The following is a 25,848-nucleotide window of genomic DNA, read 5'->3' on the forward strand; positions in this document are numbered from 1 at the left end:
GCATTTGAACTAAAAAAAAAAAAGATTCTATAGGTCAGCACTCGGATATCCGTTACTCGTCAGGCGCATTATACCGCTCTTGTATTAAAAATAAAATCAATCCCCATTTTATATATATATATATATATATATATATATATATATATATATATATATATATATATATATATATATATATATATATATATATATAATATATATATATATATACACACACACACACACACTCACACACACATATATATACACACACACACACAAATAATGCACTTACTCATTTTACATGATTTCTGACTCCGTCCCCAGTTTTCTGATACAAAGCCCATCTCTTCAGTGTTACAATGTACTTGTTTATCTGTCACAGCCTGCGCTTTTGTTTGTTTAGTTTTTTTTTTTCTTCTCGCATTCCAAATCAGTCTGTCTTTATTGTGCAGTTACACAGCACTTCCTCCAATTCACAATACAAAATTTCAGCACAAACGAAAGTGAACGAGACAAGCTACGCTAATGTAAAAGTTAATCACTAAACAGTTTTAGATTCTGTGATGCATTTTTTAAAATCTGTGATCTTTATTAGCTTTTGTGCATTTTCATTTGCAAGTGAACTATGACATTAGGGCCTTATCGAGCGCTGTATTCTGCAATTTTGAATACTGACTTTGGATACTGTTTTAATTCTGGAAACAGGTGTTTTTTTTTAATCTTTTGCTAAACTGCATTGCCTTTTATGTTTTATGCAGTTCTGTGCATGGGTAACGTTTTGATTTCATTTTGCTGTTGGGTCGTTAATGGGGAATTTTACATACTGCTGCAATACGTACCGGATTTAAAAGCATGTACTGTATTACAGCCCACGTGTCCACAGTCGTCTCTTTTGGCAAGTGATATTTTTAGAATCATACCATTCCGAATTAAAATTAAAAATATAGTTCTGTACCAACAAAACCAGCTACAGTATGTCTAAATGGAAGCCTACTTGTTTTAAAACACAGTCCTTTCAGCTATGTATTTTGACATTGTATCTTTTTTGTGTTCCCTGAAAAAACAGACACAAGGGTTGGAACGAGTCAAACCGAAATAATCAGATATGCGTCACACTCATTTAACCATCACTGAAGTCAACATTTTATAGGGTCGGGTATTTGAGTGCTGACTGTATTCCTAAGAGCTGCACCCAACAGACATGTTATTCCTATGCAAAATATACACTTGCTAAAACTATAGCTTGCTTTGAATTAAAAAAAAAACACATTTATTTAAATACATTATATGTTTTAGAAAATTACATCATAAACCCATATAGTTAAAATGTATAACCAGTAATAATATAGGTTTTAGGTTCTTAACAATATCCTTGTATGAATAAGATGAGTGGGCAACCTTAAACCGTTTCTCTTCTATTATGAAAGACATTTCCCATCAGTGCATTCTTAATTTTCTTTCTCAACATCATGTAAAGGGAGCCAAGGGACTGCACCTGCTTCTACCTTCGGTGACGCACTTGCTGTTCGTTAACAGCGGTAATTGCTTAAAATCCCTTGTTTAGTGTTTAATACCAATGTATGAAAGGGCACTTACATAGCAGATAGCTGCTAATTCCTGACGCAGCTCGCTTGTCTCCAAGCTAGAGGTGGTCTTCAGGGGGTTCACCCCATTGTCATACACAGTAAACTTGGTCCCCATTAAGTTTGATCTGACGAATTAAATAAGCAAATAACAATGTAATTACTGTAGGCTGTCAGCATTAAAGAAGCAAACGGTGACATAATTTAGTGCTAGAAGTAAGCAAGCCCTACTTTTAAAATGCTATAGTATAGATTAAGAAGGCACATTCAAAATACTTAAGAAGGTTGTACATTCGAAAAAAAAAATATATATATATATTATATAGATATTCTATATTATATATATTATATATATATATATATATATAAAACCGTTCAATCGGTCAAAGTAATCTATATTCTGCCAAATAAACACCTTGCCCAGGCCACTGACCCAGTACATTCATTCAAAGTGTCAACTTGGGTACTTTTCAATGTCCTCCTGGAGCAATGGAAGAAAGTGAGCCACCCGGTAGCCCCGGGGTCACGCTACGAACTTTGACCTCAGTGGATTAATTATGATTGTAGTTTATTCTGGATTTAATTTGGAAATTCAGCAGCACTTCACAAAAGTGTATATGACAATCTACATTACCTATACTCACAATAACAATTGGGGCTAATTACGTCTTAAAGAAAGATAGCCATCTTCTTAAAGCCCCAGCTAAACTGCTAATACTGCTTGTGGCACTGAAAACAGCATGTTTATAACCAACAGCAAACCGTTTCACCAGGCCTGCATGTATTTATGAAGGTTACACATGAATCTGAACAGGGATCACTGAACAGCTACTGACCTCAGCTTCCCGATGAAGCTCTCTCCACCACGAGACAGATCAGTGGGGTCTATGGAGATGAGGTAATTAGAGGTTTTGCTCTTCTTCCTTTTCCTTCCAGCCAATAGGAACACCTACAGAAACCCAGATCACACCACACTGTAAATGTCAGCCGCAAAGACCGACCTTGTATAATGGAATAATGAGGCAGTTACATCAAGCAGATTTTTTGATTTTCAATTTCCTGGCATTTGACTCAAATCATGAACGTCTGCACTGCTGGTAATTATATCAGCGCAATCACTTTTGGGGACAATATCGTGATGAGATTTTAGATGGGATTTGTGAAATATGCAAATGATGCATGTGATATACAAGGAGCAAGCTTTCTTATTTCAGTAATGAGAAAAAAAAAATGTAAGCACAAAGGAGCAAAATGACAGTTTTAAACACAGACTGAGGAACCCAAAAAGGTTATCACATATACTAATGGCTAATATATTTTTAATTGCAGCATTGCTTATAAAGAGTATCAGTGTTAGGGATGCTATAAAGACCAGATGTTTGGAATAAAGTACCACTCAACTTAAAGTGTGAATCAGACTTACACAACACCTTACAGAACACTGTTTGGAGCAAACACATTACAGTACTTTACCACTGCTGTACCACTGCAATATATAGTATTCTAGTCCACTTCTGAGGACTATATAGACATGCTCAGCATGGTTGTAAGGAGTCGTTAATGCAAATACAGTTTTGCATCTCAGTATTAAAAAGTTCAATATGTACAGTATTAATGAATTCATGAATGAAAATCCAGGATGGTTGATGTAAACAGGGAAGTAGTCCTGTACTTCAGCTATAAGATACATGCCAAGGTGTGACTTGCTGTTAGACACAAGGCAAAAAGAAACCTCTTCATAAACCACTACTGGTCACTATAGAGACCGAGGACTCAACAGTAAATAACAGATCTAGACTCAAGGAGATATTCCAATACATTTCACAAGGTTGGAGAGTGATATGCAAGTCAATGAGTGTAACTAATGAAACACAGATGACTGTGTGTCAAAAGACAAGGGATGCAAGAGATGCTGGAATGCCCCTCAGAGACCAGGAGATGTATCCTTGACATTCTGGCATGTACAGTATATCAGTCAATACAAGGCTAAGAGGGACCAGCAGTGGAGACTGGGTGAACGCAACACAATCTAAACGGAAATTGGTTAGGAATGTGCTTCTGATAGCCAGACCTGTGATGCTGTAACACAATATCAAGTCAATCATTGTCCTTGAAAAGAAAAGCATTCATGTTGGAATCGAGTCACTTACACAGGATAAGGCAGAAAACCAACACTGTACATGACAAGCCCACAATATGCTGTTTTTTATGTAATGCAAAGAAGCTTCCAAATTAATTGAAGAGAATTCCTTCTAACATTTTTTTTTGTTTAGCACACACAGGCTGTACTGACCAACAGCTGCATATGGTTAAAGTCAGGGTGGAAGTGTTTCTTTCTGCTCTACAAAGTGCTTTACCTTCTTACCATCCTCCCTTTCTAGATGGAGGTAGTAAGTAGGGTACATCCCACGGTCCATCCCCTTCTTGTCTCTGGTGATTCTGCACTTGATGGTAACTCCCTGGGTAGCCGGCCTCACAGCAAACTCTTCCAGGTCATCTACTTCCACCTCCACCCCTGGCTCGCTCGCAGGAGGCGTCGACGCAGAGGCCGCTTCCTAGAGGAGCGAGAGAGCCTCACAGCAAACAAAGTGACCAGACAAAAAAAACAGGAGACCTACAATTAGAATTGTTCCAGAGGCTACAATGTATGCAAATGTATTTGGTCATGTGGCATGCCTCGTGTTCCACTGTAAGCGACATAATAGTTGTGTGCAACTATTCAGCAATAATTAAAGCAGAATGATCTTGGTGACTTCACAAGAAGAATGATAGTGGGTGCCGGAGTAACTGGCTTGAGTCCCTCAATGCAGCAACATGTCCAACAAGACAGATGCCCAGGTTCATGAAATGGAAACTGGAATGCTCTCGTCTCAACACGATTGTGAAACGCAAAAAGACATGCTGCAGTGGCCCACATATCAGTACTAGATGCACCTGTTTCCATTCATTGTGAGCTCTCTTTGTGAGGGTGATGGCAGTTGAGCCATGCAGCTTGTTTTAATCTAGATGTGACTTTAGAAAGGGGAACTCGAGCGCTTCTTGTGTGTAAATATTTTGCTGTTGAATAAAGGGTTTCCAAAGATGAGAAACCAGCAGCATTGGTGACTCAAGCTACGTCTGTAGTGAAAGAGCAGAGACTGAAGTAAAGTCAAAGAGATTCTCCATGGTGTAATCCTCAAACTTGATTAAACGAGGGAGCTCAGGGCAAGCAGAAGTGATGCTCACCAGAAATAAAACTGACTGTTTATTGTTTTCAGGGAATTTGTCTAGACAGAGCGAACTTGCTGCCCCTATGAGCCATGATAAACATGAAGGACTGACGTTATTCCAAGCCCGGGATCGGAACCTGCTGAAGGCAATTTAAAGGCACAGATGTTTTCAGCACATCAGTTGTGTTCAAGAAGAAAATGTAATATCATAAGTGTTTGCTGGTTTTCTGATGTCTAGCTGACAAGAGGTTGATTGGCTTATGCTGTAAACCAAGATATAAAATATAAAATCCAGTGCAGGAACAGGCTAGTTCAGTAATGCCAGTAAAATTATTATTTAATAGTGGTAAAATCATATGTCTAATTAAAGGAACACAAACAGGACTGGAGAGAAAGCTATGATGGATGTAGATTTTGAGGGAGAAACCAAAGCCAATATAATGTAGTTATAAATCAAGTATTAATATTCTTTCAGAAGCAGGTCATTGGAATATATTATCACCCAGAATAATTGTGAGAAGACAATTAGGTGTACACAGTATATTCCATTTTGACATTGTTCACCTTGTCTTTGAAATCGCACAATTTAATTCAGTACCACCAATTGTATGAAGTTGTGTGTTTATACAGTACGACAAACCCCAGGACCAGCAAGGTTAATAGTAAGAGGATCTCGGAGCCATGCATAAAGAAGTTAAGTCTGACAAAGGATAAGGTAGCGTGAAGGAACTGGGTAACCTAGTGCTTGCAGGACTTGGGCAAGCTAGTTTAAAACCCAAAGGATTAGAGAAAATTATACATTATATGAATAATAGCTTAGAAACAAATAATTACAAAGGAATAGAACGCTTTCAGACATCATGATAACGTTGTCTAAACTTGATCTAGTTAAGTTAAAAATGAAATTACAATAAAGGCACATTCATTGTACTACTTGCAGGATAATCAAATCACCTGCTCTTACTAGTCAGTTTATTTATTGTGTCACTAATAGTTACAAAGGCTCTGTGAGTAATGAAACCACCTGTATTAACCAGCCATGAAGTTAATTCATTTAGACTCCTATCAGCAGTGTGGAGTGGAGTGTAAAAACACGTGAAGATTTCCAGTAGTCCCTGAAAACTGCTTATGATAGTGGTGTAGGAAAGCTGGAGGCGGGGTTTACCTTGTTTGACTTTTTGCTGGCTGCAGATCCTGGCCTGGTGTTGCTGTTTAGCTGGGAGGAGCTGGAGCTAACTTCATCCTCCTCATCATCTTCTTCCTCATCAAAGTTCATACTGCTGGAAATCCCTTAAAAAAAGAATTGGATTCGCATTTAGGCAATGTTTCAATAGGACCACAATACATGTTGGAATGATTAGATATTTGCATATACATGGTATCTATGATGATAAACACAAAACCCGAAGTGCAAGGTTTTTGCACACATCAAGTTTCCCCTCTATGGCAGCTACTATTAAAAGTGTATTTTTTAGTATTAAGTTGATCTGCACAGTCAAATGAACACCTGAATTAAAAAAAATACTATAAAGTTTTCTAAAAGTCTATATAACTTGCATCTATATATTTATTCTGATGCATAAAACCCCTAAGCCTCTATGATGCATTTTAGGAGTAGTAGGGGAAGTGTCTGTTTAGTTTCAAAATTATAGTTGTTTTTCCTTCATGATAAAAACACTTCTAATAACAAAAAGCTTTGAGAATCTTACAAAGATTATATGACTAGAGACACAGGACTCTGACTTGGCACAGAGGTAACATACACACCTTTTTTCTGCATTGTGACTTGAAGGTCATGCTTGCCCTGCTGTTGGCCACTAGCCGCCATGTCTCCATCCCCATCGTCTGTGCTGGACTGTCCTACTGTGAGAATCTGGATCGGACTTCCCAAGCCCTGGACCACATCTTGAAAGGCAGCTGGGCCATCGAGTCCTGCCAGACCACAAGACACCCACTGTCACTTTGCCAAGCCACGATCACAGACTCTGGGCAATTTACACGAAGAGGTTTTCCCTTTCAGTTCTGAGATAACATTGTTTACTGTAACACACTGTTTGGATAATATGATACGTTATCTGGGAGATGTTTGTAGAGGTAGAATCTCACACTATTGGAACGACATGCAAAACCTATGAAACTGTGCTGCTGACATTAATTAGAAGCAGTTGAACCTTACTATTGATTTTGAAGGCTGTTTTGGGTAAGTCAATGAAGCTGCAGAGGCACATCATAGCATCTACAACAGTGCATCGTCCAGACGCTGCCATTGTAAACACATTAGCTTTGTTGGTTGATGTACTTGGGTATTTTTTCTGGTTGCTATGGGCTGAAATGACCAGCGAGAAACCAGAAATCAGGGCTGGTGTGGTCCTAATGTCACTGAAGGGTATGATGTGGTATTTACAGGGGCTATGCGGCAGAGTATTGGGGATAGTGAGAGAAGATGCAGACCTAAACCATAGCAACAGAGACAGAGGACAGCCAAGCAGAAAAATCTTTGTGAACATAGCCTTGTATTTCATGATGTGTATATTACACATTGATATGTGTTATGGGGCCCAGTTGGCCATCTCAGTAAAGATTCATATTCTAAACAAAATAAATAATAAAATGCCTCTGTACATACAGCAGGTGTGTGGCTTTCTTGTCTCCTCTACTTTTTCTGCCACATGCTTACTTTTAGATAATTAAATGTTGATCAGGTCAGCCTGCACTTTCAGTGCTATCATAATTGTTTTTGTTTTTGTTTGTTTAAATGTCAATTCAAACTGGAGGTCTGTCAAATTACTGCTGGCGGTAACTATAGTGACACAGCATCCTTGGTGTTTCTTTTAGAAAGTGTTCTGATGAAACGGTGGCACATACAATTAAGTCACATGGCTCTGCAGTACTCCTTTCTTCTATGGCAATGCAATTTCATAAAGCCCTGTTATAATGCTTAATAGCCTCCTCTCAGGTGCATATTTTCCAAAATTAGAGCCTATTTAAACCAATCTGTTTGAGGCATACAGGATGGTCCACAAAAATATGAAATAATATTTAAATAGGATAATATTAAAAACATAAAGCTGCATTAATATAGCTTCTTCTAACATAGGCTCTGTCATGCCAGACTGGCATTAGCGAGCATGCAGCTAACCTTTGTGTTTGCCCTTTTTCTCCTTTTTGGTGCTGCTAGTTTGGGAGGTCGTGGTGGCTGCCTTTGATTTTTTAGTTGACTTTGGGGCCTGCACATCAGTTACCACCTTTACATCCTCCTGTTCAGCCTCCTGTACTGCTCAGGACAGGACAAGGGTAAAGAGACAGAGGGGTGCAGACACAGAACACACCAGACACACAAAGAGAGAGAAGAAAACAAGAAGATAAGAAATCCAAAGGGCAGAAAAGAAAGCAACAACAACAACAAAAATGCTTAATACAGCAAGGGGTGCAGAGTAAAGATGAATTATCCCTCTTTTTTCTATTTGGATTAAAACCCTATAGATTTTTCTACATGGCACTCAACACAGGGGTTGCCAAACTTTTGTTTTGTTTGTTTTACCTGAGGCCCACCTGTTCTGCTGCATTAGCACTGTGGCCCACTATAAGCACTTAACAAAAATGGCAAATTAAAAATGTTTTAAACCTGTTAAAAATGTTTTTAAACCTAAAACTGTAACTGTTGCTTTATAATATATATATAATATATATATATATATATCTATTATATCTATATATATATATATATTATATCATATATATATATATATTAGAATGTGTGCTCCCACAGTCCACTTGGGCTGATGTCACGGCCGGGTGTCAAACCCTTGGGGACTAGAGAGTCGTCAGTGGGGGTAGGTAATGAAATTCATTCACTCTTACAAAGTCAATACATGTTCCAAATTCTGCTAGTTAGTAAGGGAGCAAATGTCTGAAGAAGTTGACATAGTAAAGAATAATAAAGATGACAGTTGCCGATCTTGGTTGCGGTCCCCAAAAGAAGTGCATTTACACTGGGTTACACAGAAATATCGACTTGGGTTCGTTCAACTCATAACCTTTCACCTCATTCCATAACCCTTTCTGGTCAGATGCCCAGCAAGGCCAGGCAAAGACTAGCCAGACTGGTCCTTGCCTCCAGAGTTCCGTTGCTTGCCAACAATTGTCATCCAGGTTTGGACATTGAAAAAGTCAATGTTAGCTTATCCATTCGTATTAGTAATGGGCTTATTTGAAATGGGGTTTTCAAATTGGGGAGAACAAGTGTATTAAGATGCTCAATAATCTTGTCATAAAAAGAAAAAGAAATTGGACTAGGATGATAAAAATATTAGGTTTCAGCATGTTTTATAGTACAAATCTTTCCAATTAAGGAAAGCTGGTGATGTACTCCACTTGTGAACATCAACAGACTCAGTTGCTTAACATTTTGCCTTTATGTTCTCCTTTTGGGTCCAGTAGCAGCACTATAGGCTATACCTGAAAGTAATGTAGTGCAAACACTAAAGATGATATTTTTACATACTGCAATACTTCCCCTTAGTCCTATTTGATTGGTATGCCGCATTCACAAATTAAGCTTTTTCTTTATAGCTTTTGCACTCTATTTTTAAACACTTTAATCCATCTTTTATTTTAGTATTTGTCTTCAGTGGCTTGACTATGCATTGATTGTATCATCAGGCATGCTGAATAAGGTTACAGTGGGTCAATCTAATCTCCAACACCCACGGCTTTGAGGAATATTGTCCACTACAAATAATTACATTCAAGTTACGGACAGGGATGTTTTATACATACGTACATATAAATATAAACAGTAGCTTGTTGGTTCCATCTTAATATTTTAAGATCCTTTATTAAAGGCCATGAACTACTGTTGAGAAAAGCAATAAGTGTTGTTTCATAAGACATGTTAAAGCCAAAGTTCAGATGAAGCACATCATAATTGAATTCTAGATAACAATCTGAGGCCATCAGAGCAAAGTAATAAAGGTACCAGAGGATGCAGAACTGCAGTTCTTGGAAAGCAATGATGTATGAGCAGCAAGCTCCCCAAGTAAATCAAAGGCATATGATGGTGCAGAGGAAGAATTACTTTCTATTTATGGCTACAAGTATAATCCTTCAGTAGAATGGATAAGACAGTGAATCACCCTCAGACTAATAAATGAACTGTGGTTGCCTTAACTGTTTTTCTCCGGTTACATTTTAGAACTGAAATTACTGCTCAGTGACCTGTGTGGTCTGAAACTCATGCGTACTGTATGTAAAATCACACCTACATGCCTGACTGCTCCTCTGCGTTTACTGCGGTACGTAAAAGATCTCTAAAAGGGTGGTGCATGACTGCGTGCAAGCAGGATGCAGACCTACCATGATAGATGGTGCTGCTGTTGCTGCTGAGATAAGATTCGACGAGAGGGGCTTGCTCCTCGGACTGCTTCATTCTGCGTGTTCGTGAGCGGCTATCCACGTTTGACTGGACCATCAGGGACTCCTGCCGCTTCTTCTTCTGCTTTTGCTCTAGCAGGGCACGCTGAAAAATAAAAAGTCCTTCTTGTTACTGTACCTCTACAGGTCCTTCCATTTCAGGCTTGTCACTAGTAATGCGAAACAACAGGTTTCTCTAAACAGAGGTACAGGTCACATGCCTTGTGTCTCTAAGGACTGAGCTATGATAAATATTGAGTATCCAAGAATCATTCCCTCAGCTGGTTTTATTCATACATCTGAGCGCTCTCAACATTTGCTTATCCCTGAAACAACAGTTTCCCTGGGAACAATTTTAATAGAGTAGAATGCACACATGGAATCTTCAAGGACAGTTTTCAGAGTGAAACAGACCAATACAGTTCTTTGCATCATTATACAGGTTTATCATCTACCCTTGAAAGACATTTTGCATCCGCATGAAACTCAAGAGATATAGAAGTTAAACCTCACCCCAGAGGAGAAAACTTTAGGTAAAGCTCAGACTGGATTTTTTAAAATCCACTGTAACCAGAAAGGTGTTTTACCTATACATTCTAACATGCTTTTACAACTTGTTTGGATTTTTTATTTTTTTTTGTCAGCTGAATGACCTTAACATTGGATTAATGAACTGCCTTGGTAAACCACTATAGAATACACAACTCTGGTTGAAGGACCAATCCCGAAGACTGAGCTACAGTGCACCTCAGAATCCATCCTTCAACACTGGACAAGACACTTCTGCAGCCCTGTCACAAGAAACCTTAAGGCACAGGACATTCACATGCTGCAAAAATGTGCATCAGAGAAGTTAAAACTGCTTTTCAAGATTTCATTGAATCTGTTCACCTTTGAATGACCTGAATATATTTCACACACTTAGAATCAAATTATCAAGGCAGGTAAGACCCAGTGACTGGTCCCTTTGTTATAGCTGTGGTAGAATGTGATCTTAACATTTTGTTGTAAAGATTTATAAAAAATAAAAATAAAACATTATTTTTGTGGTTGCAGGTACCATGGTTCAGTCTCTGTATTGACTGATATAAAGAGAGCAAACTCTCCAGCAAATGATCTCTTAAGTAAAGCCCTGTGTAACCGGATGGTTAGTTGCATATGGAAGCAATCCAGTCTTCATGTTTGACTCAGCTGAACAAATGTTTTTGTTTTCCATTTCTTTCATGCAATCCTGCCTTACACAGCAAATTAATAAATGCATTCCACAACAGCGAATGACATCTGACATTTCTACAAAAGGATTTAAAGGTATGTTGATTATCTTTTGGTTGACTTTTAAGATGTCTGACAAGTGCTGAAACAAAAACAAATAAACTGCAAGCTATTATAAGCATGTGTGGGAATAGAAAGAAAACTAAACCGATCATTTTACAGCATTTTGGACCATATACAATTAGAGTAGGTAGATTACGGCTGGTGCTAATCTGGTCCAATGAAACCAGCATGTTATATCCAAAATTTCACAGAAAAAAAAAGAAAACATTTTAGAAACAAAATGGCAAAACAACTTTGTCAATATAGCTATTCATTTGAATGCTTGAAATATGGGTTAATTTAGCAGGCCTTATTAACAGTGTAATCTGCATCTACCAGTTAAAATATATAAAACAGAGTGAAAGCAGCAATCTGCATGTGAAATACTGTTTTTGCTAAATGTGTCCTTTTGAAGCTCATTAAATACAGATTATTCATCCACATCACTACAGATTTCTGCCCATTTTGCATGATGATTTGTTCAGTGTATTATTGTGCACCATGGAAGATTGAGAAGACGCCTCAATGTCAAATGACTAACAGCATGATAAAACACAGGGAAATGCATTGTCATAGATGGCATTAACTACACAATACATACAGTATACACAATTGCATTAAATACAAAATGTAGTTCTTAGAAGTTGGTAATGTTTCTTGTTAACACTGGTAATTATATAAGCTATGTATCTGTGAAGTTACAAAGTCATTGCTATGTAACGATGATGTAATTTGGATAAAATCACATTTTAACAAGCACTTAAATAAATTTTAAAAGGGTATCCTATCGATCAATTTTTAAATGTCTGGGTATTGGTATTGTTATAATTGTCTACTGAATAGTTTTATATAAGATGTCAATGGAAACTAGTGCCTCTACTGCTTTTAATGGTTATACAGTTCATAGTGCAAAAGAAAACTACCTTTATGTCTGGACAGCCAGTGATTTTCTGAAGAAAGCTGCACTAGTTAGTTCCTAGGGTTACTCAACACCACTGTCTATACTTGGGATACACTAAACAGCTGCAAACTCCTAGTTTCCTTTTTGTATTTGTACCACTGAAAACCATGGAGACCTGTGAAAATGTTCTTTCAGTTAGATGCTTTATAATGAAGTCGGGATGTATCCGAGACAAACACCCTCCGGCTATTCAAATTTGAATGGGTGGTACATTTCATTCCAAAGAAACACATGCAGCTTTATGCAAAATGTGTTACGTAACAGTTCAGGAAGTCTTTGCTCTACCCTACCAGTCATGTGACAGGTCTTGCAACTCAGGCTGCTTGCAGTCAATTGATAACAAGCCGAGAGCTCAGCATCTTCCAGGGGAAAAAAAAAAAAAAAATTCTCAAAAGGAATATCGCAGCTTATTGTGAAATTAATCAACAACAAGACATCACCACCAGGCTTCCTGGTTATAGGTGCTCTTAACTCCTCCCTATAACAGATTTGGAACAAGCACTGGGTTCATCCTCAAGTTCATTCTCTACCACCCACTCAGCCCACAAGGTATTGTTTATAACAGACAATATGTATACATGTTTTACAGATTAAATCAACTTTTGTGGGGCTATATTTGAGTAATGTGACAGTCAGGTCTTTGGAACCTGCAAACTCTCTGATTTGAACTGGTCATCAAAACTTACAATCCTTTCTCTTGCTTGCAAAGGAGATAACTTATAACCCATCATGTACTAAAATGTAACAAATCACAGCATTGGAGATAATACAATATTTGTAAAGGGCAGCACTGGACAAACTATTACATTCTGGCACCACTTCATAAACCATCAGTGTCAAGTAAAATATCTGTGCAAATTGAGAATAAATTGTCCTTGACAAAAAAAATCTTTCCAAGATAAGACAGCAATTTCTCTCCTCACATTTCTGACTTGTGGGTCGATATTGTTTGCAGTAACTCCACTGAAACCTACAATAGGTTTTTAGACTTCAATCATTTAACTTGAAATTGACTTAGATATTTCATTGCTTTGGTTTCTACATTAAAAGTGTAGCTCATCCTAATGTACTTCATGGATTTTTTTCCCCCTCTGATGAACACATAATCCCCATTGTATTATTTCTAGTGAAATGGTGTTCCCAAAAATGAACATATTGCAATTATTACTTTTATTGGTAGTCTTTATCACTTTATCTGGCTTCAGCTTTTTCTAATACAAAATGATTTGAATTTATTAATGGACTGTATTTCTTTTTTAAGTTTTTTTGTGATTTGACAGATTCCAACTCCCAGTTTTTGGAAATAAAAATGAGCTGTTTCAGAAAGAGACTGTTATGCCTTGACTTCCTAAGGAGTGATAGAGAACTTCACAGCCAGTATAAAATCAATTAGTAAAAAGTAGATTTGTCTTGTTACCAATGGAGAAAGCAATGTAGAGGATTTAGGGAAAACACTGTTTCATACATCAATCACAGGATCTCCAGTAATATGAAAATATAGCAATAATAGAAAATAAACAGCAGTGTTTTTAAATTGTGTTTGTATGCAACGTAAGCATTGAGATCCTTTCCCTAGATCTCAATCGTTGCAAGAGGTTGAGGGTGGAGGGTGGTCTAGTCTGCATTCATGGTTATAGAGCTTTTAACCTCATATTATCTCATCGACAGGGGACAGGACAGAATCTGTAATGGCAGTGTATCATACAACACTGCCCGTTACACATGCAGTTTTGGATGGCTGTGGGAAAGGCAGTAAAGCGCATAGTAGCACGCAAACCACAGCATGTGTTTTCTCCATCCTACCTGTCTGTCAAGCTTCTGCTGCCGAAGATTACTGCCCTCATCGTCAAGAACGCTGTAGAGAAAAACAGAAGGGCACTTTTTAAAAGACTTTCAAATGAAGAAACAATTGATACAACTTGACGGATTTTCCTGTATTACATTTTCAATATGTAGCATGGCTTTCTATAAATGAACTAAACTGTGTGTGAATGTCTTGCCAGACTGAAATGATGTGGTCTTTCTTAAGGATTATTATGACCCTTGACATTGTGCACATAAGCTGGATAATGGAAACAAATTGTATAGATTTGTGTTTGTTTGTGACAGACAGCAGTTTTATTGTTTAATTCTTCCACCTCCCAGTGCAACTGCTGCCTACTGAATTGACCATCTGTGCCAATGGGTCTCCAGTTGCTCCAAGAGGAACCAGGGTCAGTGTCACAATCACATTTTTGATTCACTGTATAAAGCCTTCAACAAGCAGAACAACATGTATCAAAGCAAGTAGATTCATTTTTTATTATTTGAAATAATTGTGGACATGAGATTTCTCTACAGTATGTTATTAAATATAAAAGAAGCTCTGACCACTGCCATGATTCATTGTATATAATGAATGAAGTGCTCGTGAAATGAGAATTACAAGGAGCACTAGAGGGTGTTAAGGTACAGTGCTGATAAGCACCATGCCAGACCTTTGCTCACTGCGTCGCTTCAGTGATTTAGTTGAGACGAGGCTCTCAGTGCCAATCATTTTTTATTCACAATTTAGGTTTTGCAGAGATTGTGAGATTTTCAGTGTATTTACTGGGTCATTCAGGGTTAGTTTGATCCCGAGCTGAATGAGCTGAGTGAAAATGGGGCTTCACCCAGATATTCTCCATTTTAAGAATAACACTGGACATGTACAGTTAAGAAGCTAAACAAACAAATGCTTTGGCTATGGCCTTCAGCAGGGTAACTATAGTAAGTACCTACACTGAGGAAAGCATCTGAAACATTTCTCTATTTCATGTTTCTTAAAGATTTGACCTTACTTTTCTTTTTTAAGGATTCTGTGTTTGAAGTTATGGATGGTTGGCACTATCAAAATCATTATACTGTCTTTTTGTCTATATTCCCTATTTTAAATTCAAATTAAGTGTATCATTTTAATTACCATTGTTATGAGATGATTAAGTGTTTGGCTACAAGAATCCTTTAACTATGGTTTGATGGTCTGTGCTACAGCAAAGAACTGACTTTTGCTGCCATTGGCAGTTAGAAATGGAAATTAACGCATTAATCTCCTGCCCCTAATGACCTGCAAATGTGCAAACTCGTCTATATAATAAATGGGCTTCAAAGTCATTATTGCCTAGCAATACCATTGGGGATGATGGTCCACTTGAATCACAACCAGGTCAAAAGTAACAGTCTCTTTAAATGCCCCGTCCATTGTAATGGTAAGTTATTAACATATCAAGCTTGAGGAAGATGCGATCAATTGCATTTCAAAAGATGTAAGCAGTTAATAGATGGACAGCTGACAGAACATGAGTCCTCAAGATGTCCTTGGTGAATGTTTATTGTTACTGCAGTGCAATAAGCTTTATTTGATTTTAAGGACTATAGCAATAATCAATATAACCTCAGATGTACTACCTGATAAAGTTTTAATCGGAGAAACCTTTTTTTTAGGGCCCAGACAGCTGGGTCTTCACTACACATTTACTAGTAAAATTTTGGGCATGCTTGTACATTTTTAACAGCATGCTACATCTATTAAATCAAAGTGGCCTCACCAGGAAGCCACCTGAGAAGGGCTCAGCACTGTAACGTTTCCCTATTTATATGCACACTATGAAGGTGTTCAAAGTGAAATGGTAAAAATGGCTATTTTTTAACTGGTCTGTACAGTTATTTTTTACTTAACTGATGTACAGCATGACAACAACATTGGGTCCATTTTATCTAAACAGCGACATATCTCAACACTGATGCCTAAACTTGGTAAATCTCAGGCCTCTTTCACTGTCTTTTTATTACATTGTGAGAAGGCAGCTGTTGTGGCCAACAGCTTTTGGCGCTTGCATACATAGTTTGCAATAAACAAAAGACAAGCCTCCCGAGGCTTACCCTTATCAAGAATATGTTCTTTCAAGAACTACTCCTATAACTTCAAGTTTTTTTCTCACAAACATACCAGTAGATCAAAATAAGAGAGTCACGGCTCCCCACTCAGTATGGTTTACCTTTCTGCCACATGCTTACAGTAAATGTTACCTGATAGTCCTTTGACAACAGCTTTCTCTTTCACTTGCTCAGTGTCACGCAGCTCAGACCATCCGATCCTACTGCCTTCCTGCCTTCATTGAGTGCCCCAGTCTTTCTTATATGTCAGGAACAATCCTTTAATTTATCATTTGGGGGTCAATCAAACACCAACGATTGACATAGGGACAGAGATTTCTTACCTACCCATGTATATACAGACAGCTCCAAACACATTCACAAGACCTGAAATCTTTTCATACAGATACAATCAATACAGTAATTACTCCAGATGGAAAACCACGCTGGATGGCTTTCTTAAGATCTGTCAGTATTTGCTGTGGATAATTAAAATCACTGGCAGACAGTGGCGTAGCCAAGGGGGGTTTAGGGGTTAGAACCCCCCTTCCCCACCCCCAAACTATGTGGGACAATAAAAATATCAGCCAGGGTTGTTAAACATCATCAAAAAAATCTCCATCCATCCCAAAACTAAATCCTGGCTACTCCACTGCTTGCAGATACCAGCAGGAGGAATCCCTGCAAACTTTGACTCATTCCACACAACTTGCTGTCAAAAGGACATGAAAATGTCTTTATTTCTGCCCCTGCCTTGTAATCCCTATATATATATATTATAATCTATCCTTGAAGATAGGGAAACAGCTCAGCTATTATTTTTTCCTTAATAAAAAAATACATTTTTAAAAAATAGACTCATAACTTATTGAATCGGTAATGAATAAGATTACCGATGGCACAGAAATGATGGATATATATATATATATATATATATATATATATATATATATATATATATATATGGTTGGAGGTTTCGCTCCTTAGTCATCACGATGTAGTCAGGTCCGACTGTGTAAAACAACATTGTTAATTAATAGTCGACGAAATACAAGTCAAGCGGGCCCCCCCCCCCTTTTTGTTTTTTAGATTTTCAAAACCAACAGACACCAGCAGAGAATTAACGCCTTAGAACAAGGACAAACATGCCAGTGCCAGAAAGCAAAACAAATTCATGCAAGAGGAAATATAAACTGCAGTTTCCACTGCCTTTTCCAGGTGGCAACATGCAGTTGTTTTGTATGAAAGATGTTTTCCCACTCAGTGCTTAACAAATCTTACTGTATCGCTACTATAACAAATTCCCTCTAGATGTTTTCACCTAACTATCATCAGCTATAGTAGTTATATTCGAAGCATTTATTAATATATTTTGCTTCATTCTCTGCAGTTGAAAAACATAGCTGAGTCGATGTACTGATGATCTCATGTGGACCCTGAATACCAGTTTTCTTATGAATAGCAGGACTTTTGATGCAAACCAACAGTGGAATGGGTGGCAAGCAGGCTTGGTAACTTATAGCAACCGTAAGCCAATGAGAAGACCCGCAGCAGTGCTGCCATGGCAATCCCAGTTTTCCATGACAGCAGCAGCACTACATCAGTAACATGTACTGACATACCACTTTGTTTTATACAGCAAAAAAACTAAATTAAAAGGGGTTTAATAGGAGGCATAACTGCAATGCACAAAAAATAATTTTGTGTAGAAAAAAAACAAGAATTCATCCACAATATTTTTGAAAAATAATATAGATTAGGAAGTATCAGGAAGGTATCAGGAAGTATCAGTTAGTTTTAATGAACAGTGGTTGGAAATTCTGGCCTGTGGTTAAAACCTCATCATAGGAGCAAAAGTAGATTGAGCTTTTGACCTAACATCCTTACACCATGGGGCAATAGTTCATCTGTCATGTGATTGGTTCACATCATGGTCAGTCCTGCCCCTTTTCAAAGGAACGCCTTTCATCTTCACTCCAAACAACAAGAGAAAATGGCGAAATGTGAAAAAACTCCTCAATAGCGATTCTGTGACTTGAGAGAAAATTAATACTGCAAAACATACTACAAAAGAAAGATGTGATTAAAATGTCACTATCACTGTTTTCTGACATTCTGAAATTCAAACAAATTCAACTGGACAAAAACAAATATGACAGCCAGGATATAAAGTGAATTATGCAGCAGTTGGCAGACGAGATGGAGATGGAGAAAAACTTTGCTAACTGTGCGGTATGAACTTCAAAAACATTTTCCATTATTTATTTATTATGTTAATTATTTATTTACTTATGCTGTATCAGTTATATTTAAACAAAATATATAAGTAAATACGTATTTACTTATACACAGACCTTCTCTCCTGTCTATGTGGATGGGAAACTATCACAATATATGATTGCTAAGGAATAAAAAATAAATACATAAAAAAAATAAAATAATAATTAAAACAGTTCTACTGGCGCTATATGAGGTAGCCTGGCACTACAATTTAGAGCCATACACACTCCCAAAACACTATAAAAATTAATCAAGCTAGATAATGAACACATAGATTGACTGAGCCCATAGGCAGCCAATTAACTGCATCAATACCTGGCATGTTTATAGCAAACTATTAGCTAATCAGCATCTAAGATACAGTTACATAGGATTTCAACAGATTATACAGACTTACATTCTCCATTTGAACCTAAGTCAGTCATTAGTATTTCTTTTTTTTCTTATTGTCAGTTCCCTGACAATAAGAAAGAATGAAGCATAAACATTTCCAACATGCTGTACTAGGCTGCTATATGCTTGTCAACAACTGAACTACACACAACAAACTAATTAAAGATTTCTTTGTTATGCCTCTAAAAAAATTACACACACACACTCACTCATCTTTAACTAAAGGATGTCTATACAAAGACATAGAGGGCATTAAGTTGCCACAGTCCTGAGTTTTAAGGAACATCCTTCTTTAAATAAAGATTTATAAGACCAATACGAGACACCATTTATGAAATTATCTTATGTAAAATAATATAGATTGATTATGTATTACATTACATTTCATAAGGCATCTTGAAGTCAGATAATGCAAGCCAGTATTGGGATGCTTTTTTTCACTGAGGCACACACTAGCCGTTGCACCGTTCCGTTTCACACACTCAGAAAGCATGTCACCTTGTTTCTGGATTCTGCGGCTGTGAAATCTGGAGTTGTAATTTTGAACAAAGTGACTAAACACATTAAAGAGGAAGGAATCAAAAACAACTGGTGTATGCACATGTAAATTATGGCAAGCACAACTGATCAGTTCCATGCTACATGGTAAACTGCCCTGCACATAACATAACAAATCCTTGCCACCATCAAAAACATGCCAACTATCAGCTGTCCAGTGACACAGAAACTAATTCAAGGAAACTCTCCCTTCATTTGAAAACACAATGTTAGCAAACATACCTGTAAGGGATCCAGTCAGAGTAATGCTTAGAGCTCATATCTCACATCAGCCACTGCCTGAGATTCAGTGTGATGGCCTGCAGCAACAGACGATGATCTCTTTGACAGACCCCATGCAGAAATCCACCACAGCCTGACCATCATCTAATTCAACAGCGGCGCTCAAATAAAAACTGTCCAATTTAATGCTAATTCCAGGTGCCAGCTATGAAAGGCACACTAAACAGGAGTCGTTGAAACACACCTAGAATCTAGCCACAATTATCGTCAATTATACATAGAGAAAACACATTTTCCCTCTCAGCCGCGCTCTTGTTTTCTCTCTCTCTCTCTCTCTCTCTCTCTCTCTCTCTCTCTCTCTCTCTCTCTCTCTCTCTCTCTCTCTCTCTCTCTCTCTCTCTCTCTCTCTCTCTCTGATAATAGCTTCAGCAGAGCTCACAAACAACCACAGTGAGTGACAAACAGGTAGCAGCAGGCTTCTTTTGTCAATAGCCTTTGATGTGAGTGCACCTTTTTTATTTTATTTCAAGATGCATGCAGTCAGGACACGCACAAACTGTTCCTTTGTCATGCACCATTAATTAATTCCAAGTGCAAGGCTCATTAATAGTTGTGTGCTTTGATTTTCTGGGCTGTTTATCTTTCTAAACAAAAAACAATTGGAAATAAAAGGAAGACAATTATAGGTCTGCAACACATCTGCAAGTCCTTTATTGCATTAATTACTGTGAAAACCTATTACAGTTCAGTTGAAGAGACACATGGGTCCACTGTAGCTAAAAGCTATGTCCAATATGTTTTAGATAGAAGCAACAAACATGTTGCTCAAAATTGTATGTATAAAGGGGAATTTGATTTTCATGGGTTACAACATGACCCACTTAACTCTTGGAATATAATGGTTTTGGTTGTATAACGAAAACATACTGTTTTTGTACGTGTGTGCTTCCTCAAAAGCTCCTTTTAAAAAAACTAAATAAACTTGCTTGCTTCTCCACCAAAGATTAGCATTTTACAAAACCAAAAACAGAACACAACATTTAAATCAGGTTATTAATTTAATTCAAAAACCTATTTTTGTACACATTCATCCTCTATCCATTTAGTTGTCCCCAAACAATTTATTTACAGCTAAATTCTGTTCTAAAACAGCTAGCTTCTCTGATGAATTAAAATAAATACGTAATAAATATATGGAAATCAAATCACTATCATAAAATGGAAAATGTCTATAATTAGTATGCCACCTTCCTTATCCAGAAATGCAGCTGTATAAAAAACGCCCCTTATAGAATGCAGAATTTTTTCGTTTTGTGTGCCGTGTCTGACTTTTTTCATTTTGACTTTTCCTCTACATAAAGGTACATTTACCGCACAACCTATCACTTTCATAGGCTGTGTCTTAGTGCCTGCTAGTCATGTTATTTTACAGTGGCACAAGCTAATGGCACAACCTAATCTATTAGCACACCATGCAACCTGGCCTATATAAACATACCCTTCATATTTATGAATGCACTGCCTGTAATAGACACCTTAGAGCAATGTTGCTTGAAGATAATGAAGTGACAAATGCATTATCAAGCTCACTACACCAGGATGGTTGATGATGATTCAACTAACACGGCACAGTAACTCTTGAATATGTTGTATATGTAGATGCATCAAGTGACAGCAAAGATAAGAAAACTGAGAAAAAAGGAAATTGCCAAGGGTAACAGACAGAGGGCTGTTTGAATGTATTAGTAATTAAAATAGAAAGTCAATTTTAATGAGGCACAAGGGAAAAGGCATCAGTGCTCCTCAAAAAGTATTTCAAATGCAGTAAAATGTAATTATATATTAACAGATATTATTAATGAGACAAGGTTCCTGTATATGAACCCTAAGAGGAAGTACAATGAGCTCCACACTGTACATTTTTAAAGACACAACTAGACTGTATTTAACCACAGTAGCAAATAATTGAATAAAATAAACATTAAACAATCTCCAGTTTTGAATGCCCCTACCATTGGTTTGGAGTTATTTCACCTTTAAAAGTTCTCTCAGTATCAGTATGCAAATACATTACAAGTAGATATATTTACTGGTCTTTTGAAATTAAAATGAACTGCAGGGGCTGCACTTAAATAAATCTCACTTCAATATTGAGTAACTGCAAATGCGATTAAAGAACTATGCCTTTCTTTTCTGTGAAGCTGTTTTGAACAGATTTGAACAGAATGATTAGAGAATGTTAAGCAGCTAAAGCAGTCAGCATACAGGAGTTAATGCACCACGAATGCTGCTTTAAAACTCACATTGAATGAAGTAGACAGTGCTGTCTTAACGTGCATTTTGGTATTAGTATTTATTTATTTTTTGTTAAATATGAATACACAGGAACACACTTGAGATGTAGCATCCTAGTGGAACTCACAATCAACTGCAGCGGTTACAGCACAAAAAGCAAAGCACATAAATCTAAAGGTGGATCCAGCACCACCTGAACAGACCCCAACCTCCTCAAACTAGAAGCAATTGTGCAGCGAACCCAGTCAGTCCTGCGTCAACACGAGATGACGATAATACTGGCAGCAGACCTGGCAGGGTTTTGTTTTAGCTGCAGTCACCAAGGTCTTATAGATGCTAAATTAAGGTCAGGACAGAAAGTCACAGTGAATGCAAAAAATACCCATTGTGAGAACACAGCAGAATGGATTCTGTGTCACTGCACAACTTATTAACTCAATGTCACAACATATCAAGAGAAAGGCAAAATTAGGCTGTCATCGTACATTTAAAGTGCATAATTTCACCAGGTACTTAAAGGGCTAGTGTCCAACAGAATCCTGAAAGTCTCTTAATGATCTAAAATACAATATCATTTATATACCTCCACCCTACCTTTAACACTATATTACCTAATGGTATTTTCCAATAGGGCTGATTTTTTAACAAGTTTATTAATATCACTTCATATAACTAACATACACAAGAAGAGTAGGTTTACTAATTTTAGGCCAACGATATCACAGCACTTCTGTTAAATTGCTAAAGCAGAGATTAAAAGAAGGGCTTCAAAATGAACAGAAATGACTTGTTTTTTGCATTCCCCATTTACAGCAATAATCTATTATTTTCCTTTCTATTTTTTTAAGTTCTGATAAGCTCTGATTTCATTTCTTCTGCTATTGTTTTGACTGGCATTGTTTACCGTCATTTTTGTAATAGAACCTGCATTCTGTGTATAATCCACAGCTATGTGTTACAGTACATTCTCTCTGACAATATTCCGAGTGCTTTATGTTGTTGATTTTTTTAACCAGCAGAAAATAAATGATAGCGTTTTTTTAAAGCCACTTAAAATAGAAAAAACCTTTCTTTGGATTTCTTACTTGAGTAAGATTTTCCACATCTTAGTTATGTATCATATTATAATTTTGCCAACAAGTAATAGATTGAGCAGTTAAATGACATAGACCTAACAATTTCAGCTAACCCCAATCACTGCACTCTTTTTTTTTACAAGCACACAGTCATACAATCAATCATGGAAGATAATGGTTTTGCAAATAAAAAAATGACATTTACAAAGAAAATGAATTCATTTTAAAGAAATGAGGAATACATGCATACATTATTAGGTCATTCTTAATAGTTAAGAGTCTGGACTTCATGCAAAAGCCGTCTCGTCTCCTCCATCACATTGATTGCATTACATATGCCAGGGCATGCGCTGCATTGTGTCAAACCAATCCAAGAATTTAAAGACAGATGAGTGATAAACAGACGGAGCTCCACAAGTAGGAAAAGGGTCACAGGGAAAATTGTTACATGTACTTGCCACTGAAACATAAAACAGTTTGCATAAGAGCGAGGAGAGTTATCAAACACCTTTTGTCTGACTTATTTTGAACTGTAAAATGCATTTCCTTGTCGTACTTTTTAAATTTAACGGAACAAAATACATTTACTAAAAGCCTAATTGTTTTATACCAACATTCTAAAGACATCTATTATTATTTTGAAGTAAGGTATTGGCTGAAACCATATATATATATATATATATATATATATATATATATATATATTTATATATATATATATATATATATATATATAATATTTTTTTTATTTTAATTCGGGTGTTTATTTTAATTGCCCACAAAATTCAAATACTGTCACCATGAGTGCATTGCATTAAATAATATTCAAATCAAATTCAAAAGGTCCGGAATACTATTTAACAAACCAATTAAACCAATGGAGACAAATATGCAGTATACAAACATAAGTATGTTGTTATAATTTTTTTGTGTTAACTGTTTGTTGCTATTAACAAATAGGTCCCTTGTTAAGGTAAAACACACAGCTAGGATTACAGTGAGGGGCTCTGCAAATAATCTTGCTTTCTTTCAGCCTCCCTCTGAGAAGTCCTGCTGCTACTGAGCACGGTGAAGCTTCTCTTAAGTCTGCATCTTTAAGAGTGTAAACATGAGGTAGATGGGATTGATGGCTGCTGTTCAGAATCGATTCTCTTAGATCTCTTGCTGCCCTGCGAGTTTGGCACAGTCGAGGGTAACATTCAAAGTTGATTCACACTATTACAGATCATGTTGCTGCCAGTTTGCATTCGAACTTCAATTCAAACAGATGCTGTGTTAGTGGGAGAATAGAGTTCTTACATTACCAAACATGTTTTTATTGATTGCTGACCAAAAAAAAAAAAAAGTACTGTGAAATGCTACAACTGTGGGACTAACACATATAGAACAGTATTCTATTTACCCTAAGAAACGTAAAAAAATCACGTAACCCTATTAGGTCATAGGTCAGACATGGTCACTAACGTGTAGAATACAGTGTTTATATAACACAGCACATATGAAGTCATGACAATACAATACAAATGTATTTTGTATAAAGTTAAAAACAAACCAAAATAGCTCATGTGTTCAATACACTCCAGTTACAACCAATTAAAAGTTTAGCATTTTCTGATCTCAAAGAACGACTAGGAACATACAGAGTTAGTAGTTCTTGGAGATAGGATGGCCCTAATCCTTATAAGCAGCAGCTTTTTGAAATTACTGTCACAATGTTTTTTTTTTTTTGTGTACTATACCCACAATCAAACCTGTCCTAGAGAATCGTGGAATACAGTTGTGTACAAAGGTATAAAGTCAATATCTCAAATTGATGTATCATCCAAAAACCACTTGATCACAATTTGGCAGTCGTTTTAGGTTATGAATGGTACTAGTAAATTTGCCTTAAAACTTTCCATAACACTGAAAATATGAAGAGATTTAATATTAGCAGTTAAAAATAATTTAGGTAGAGGCACAAGTGGGCTGACATTTAGATACAGTAAAAGTAAGAAATTGGAAATCTTAGAGGCTGGATCCCAGTGTACGGGTGAAAGATTCAGCTTAACAAATAAAATATGTTCATCAGTGTGAATTTTCAATGTGGTACAAATATAGACATCACAGCAGCTGAGAAGCGTGAACACAACAACACTCTCAAAGTTGGATCCCCCGATGAGGAATATCAAACATTACAATATCAAATGGCTTGTTACTGAAGCACTATTACTGGGATAGAAAAGGGTTGCCTTCACATTGAGCTTCACTCTTTGACATTTGGAATCTGCCATTGTCCCATGAACCATGAACCTGGTCTACACGTGCTTTGGTTAAAATAAGAACAGCTGGTCAGTGCATGGAACTGTTTGTTAGCTTTAAAATTATTAAAACAACATCACTGCCATGTATAGCAGAGAAGGGACATCAAACCAAAGGGATGCACTGTTATTATTATTCTCTCTGTGTGGTCATGAAGACACATAGAGAGATGCTGGACTAGTAACTGCTTAGTACTGTAACTCTGACATGATGGTAGATGGTATTATATGAACAGTGTGGAATTATACTCCTGTGATTTAGGATTTCAGTAGTGAGTCCTCAGAAGCATACACAGTGCCATGGCTCAGCAGTGACCATCCTTGGGAATGTTATGGCCATATTTTCACGATCGGTGTTATAATTTCACC

The 25,848-nt window shown here is 37.0% G+C and overlaps 1 protein-coding gene across 4 annotated transcripts in view; it reads right to left on the bottom strand.

Moving 5' to 3' along the window:
• The window catches only part of LOC121329592 (tubby protein-like), a 53,853-nt gene that overhangs the window by 4,842 nt on the left and 23,163 nt on the right, over positions 1–25,848 (bottom strand). Inside the window, exons 1-9 of one of the 4 annotated variants that reach the window (XM_041275251.1) lie at positions 19,809–20,111; positions 14,265–14,316; positions 10,130–10,292; positions 7,914–8,048; positions 6,542–6,706; positions 5,940–6,064; positions 3,923–4,120; positions 2,402–2,514; positions 1,579–1,693 (exon numbers count right to left, since the gene is read on the bottom strand). In XM_041275251.1, coding sequence (XP_041131185.1) covers positions 1,579–1,693; positions 2,402–2,514; positions 3,923–4,120; positions 5,940–6,064; positions 6,542–6,706; positions 7,914–8,048; positions 10,130–10,292; positions 14,265–14,316; positions 19,809–19,846 — 1,104 coding nt within the window. In that variant the 5' untranslated portion in view covers positions 19,847–20,111. Of the gene's footprint in view, positions 1–1,578; positions 1,694–2,401; positions 2,515–3,922; positions 4,121–5,939; positions 6,065–6,541; positions 6,707–7,913; positions 8,049–10,129; positions 10,293–14,264; positions 14,317–19,808; positions 20,112–25,848 lie in introns of those variants that run through there. The other 3 variants (XM_041275250.1, XM_041275253.1, XM_041275252.1) reach the window with 3 other exon arrangements.

The sequence above is a fragment of the Polyodon spathula genome, chromosome 17, assembly GCF_017654505.1.
Source record: "Polyodon spathula isolate WHYD16114869_AA chromosome 17, ASM1765450v1, whole genome shotgun sequence".
In the NCBI taxonomy this organism is placed as follows: Eukaryota; Metazoa; Chordata; class Actinopteri; order Acipenseriformes; family Polyodontidae; genus Polyodon; species Polyodon spathula.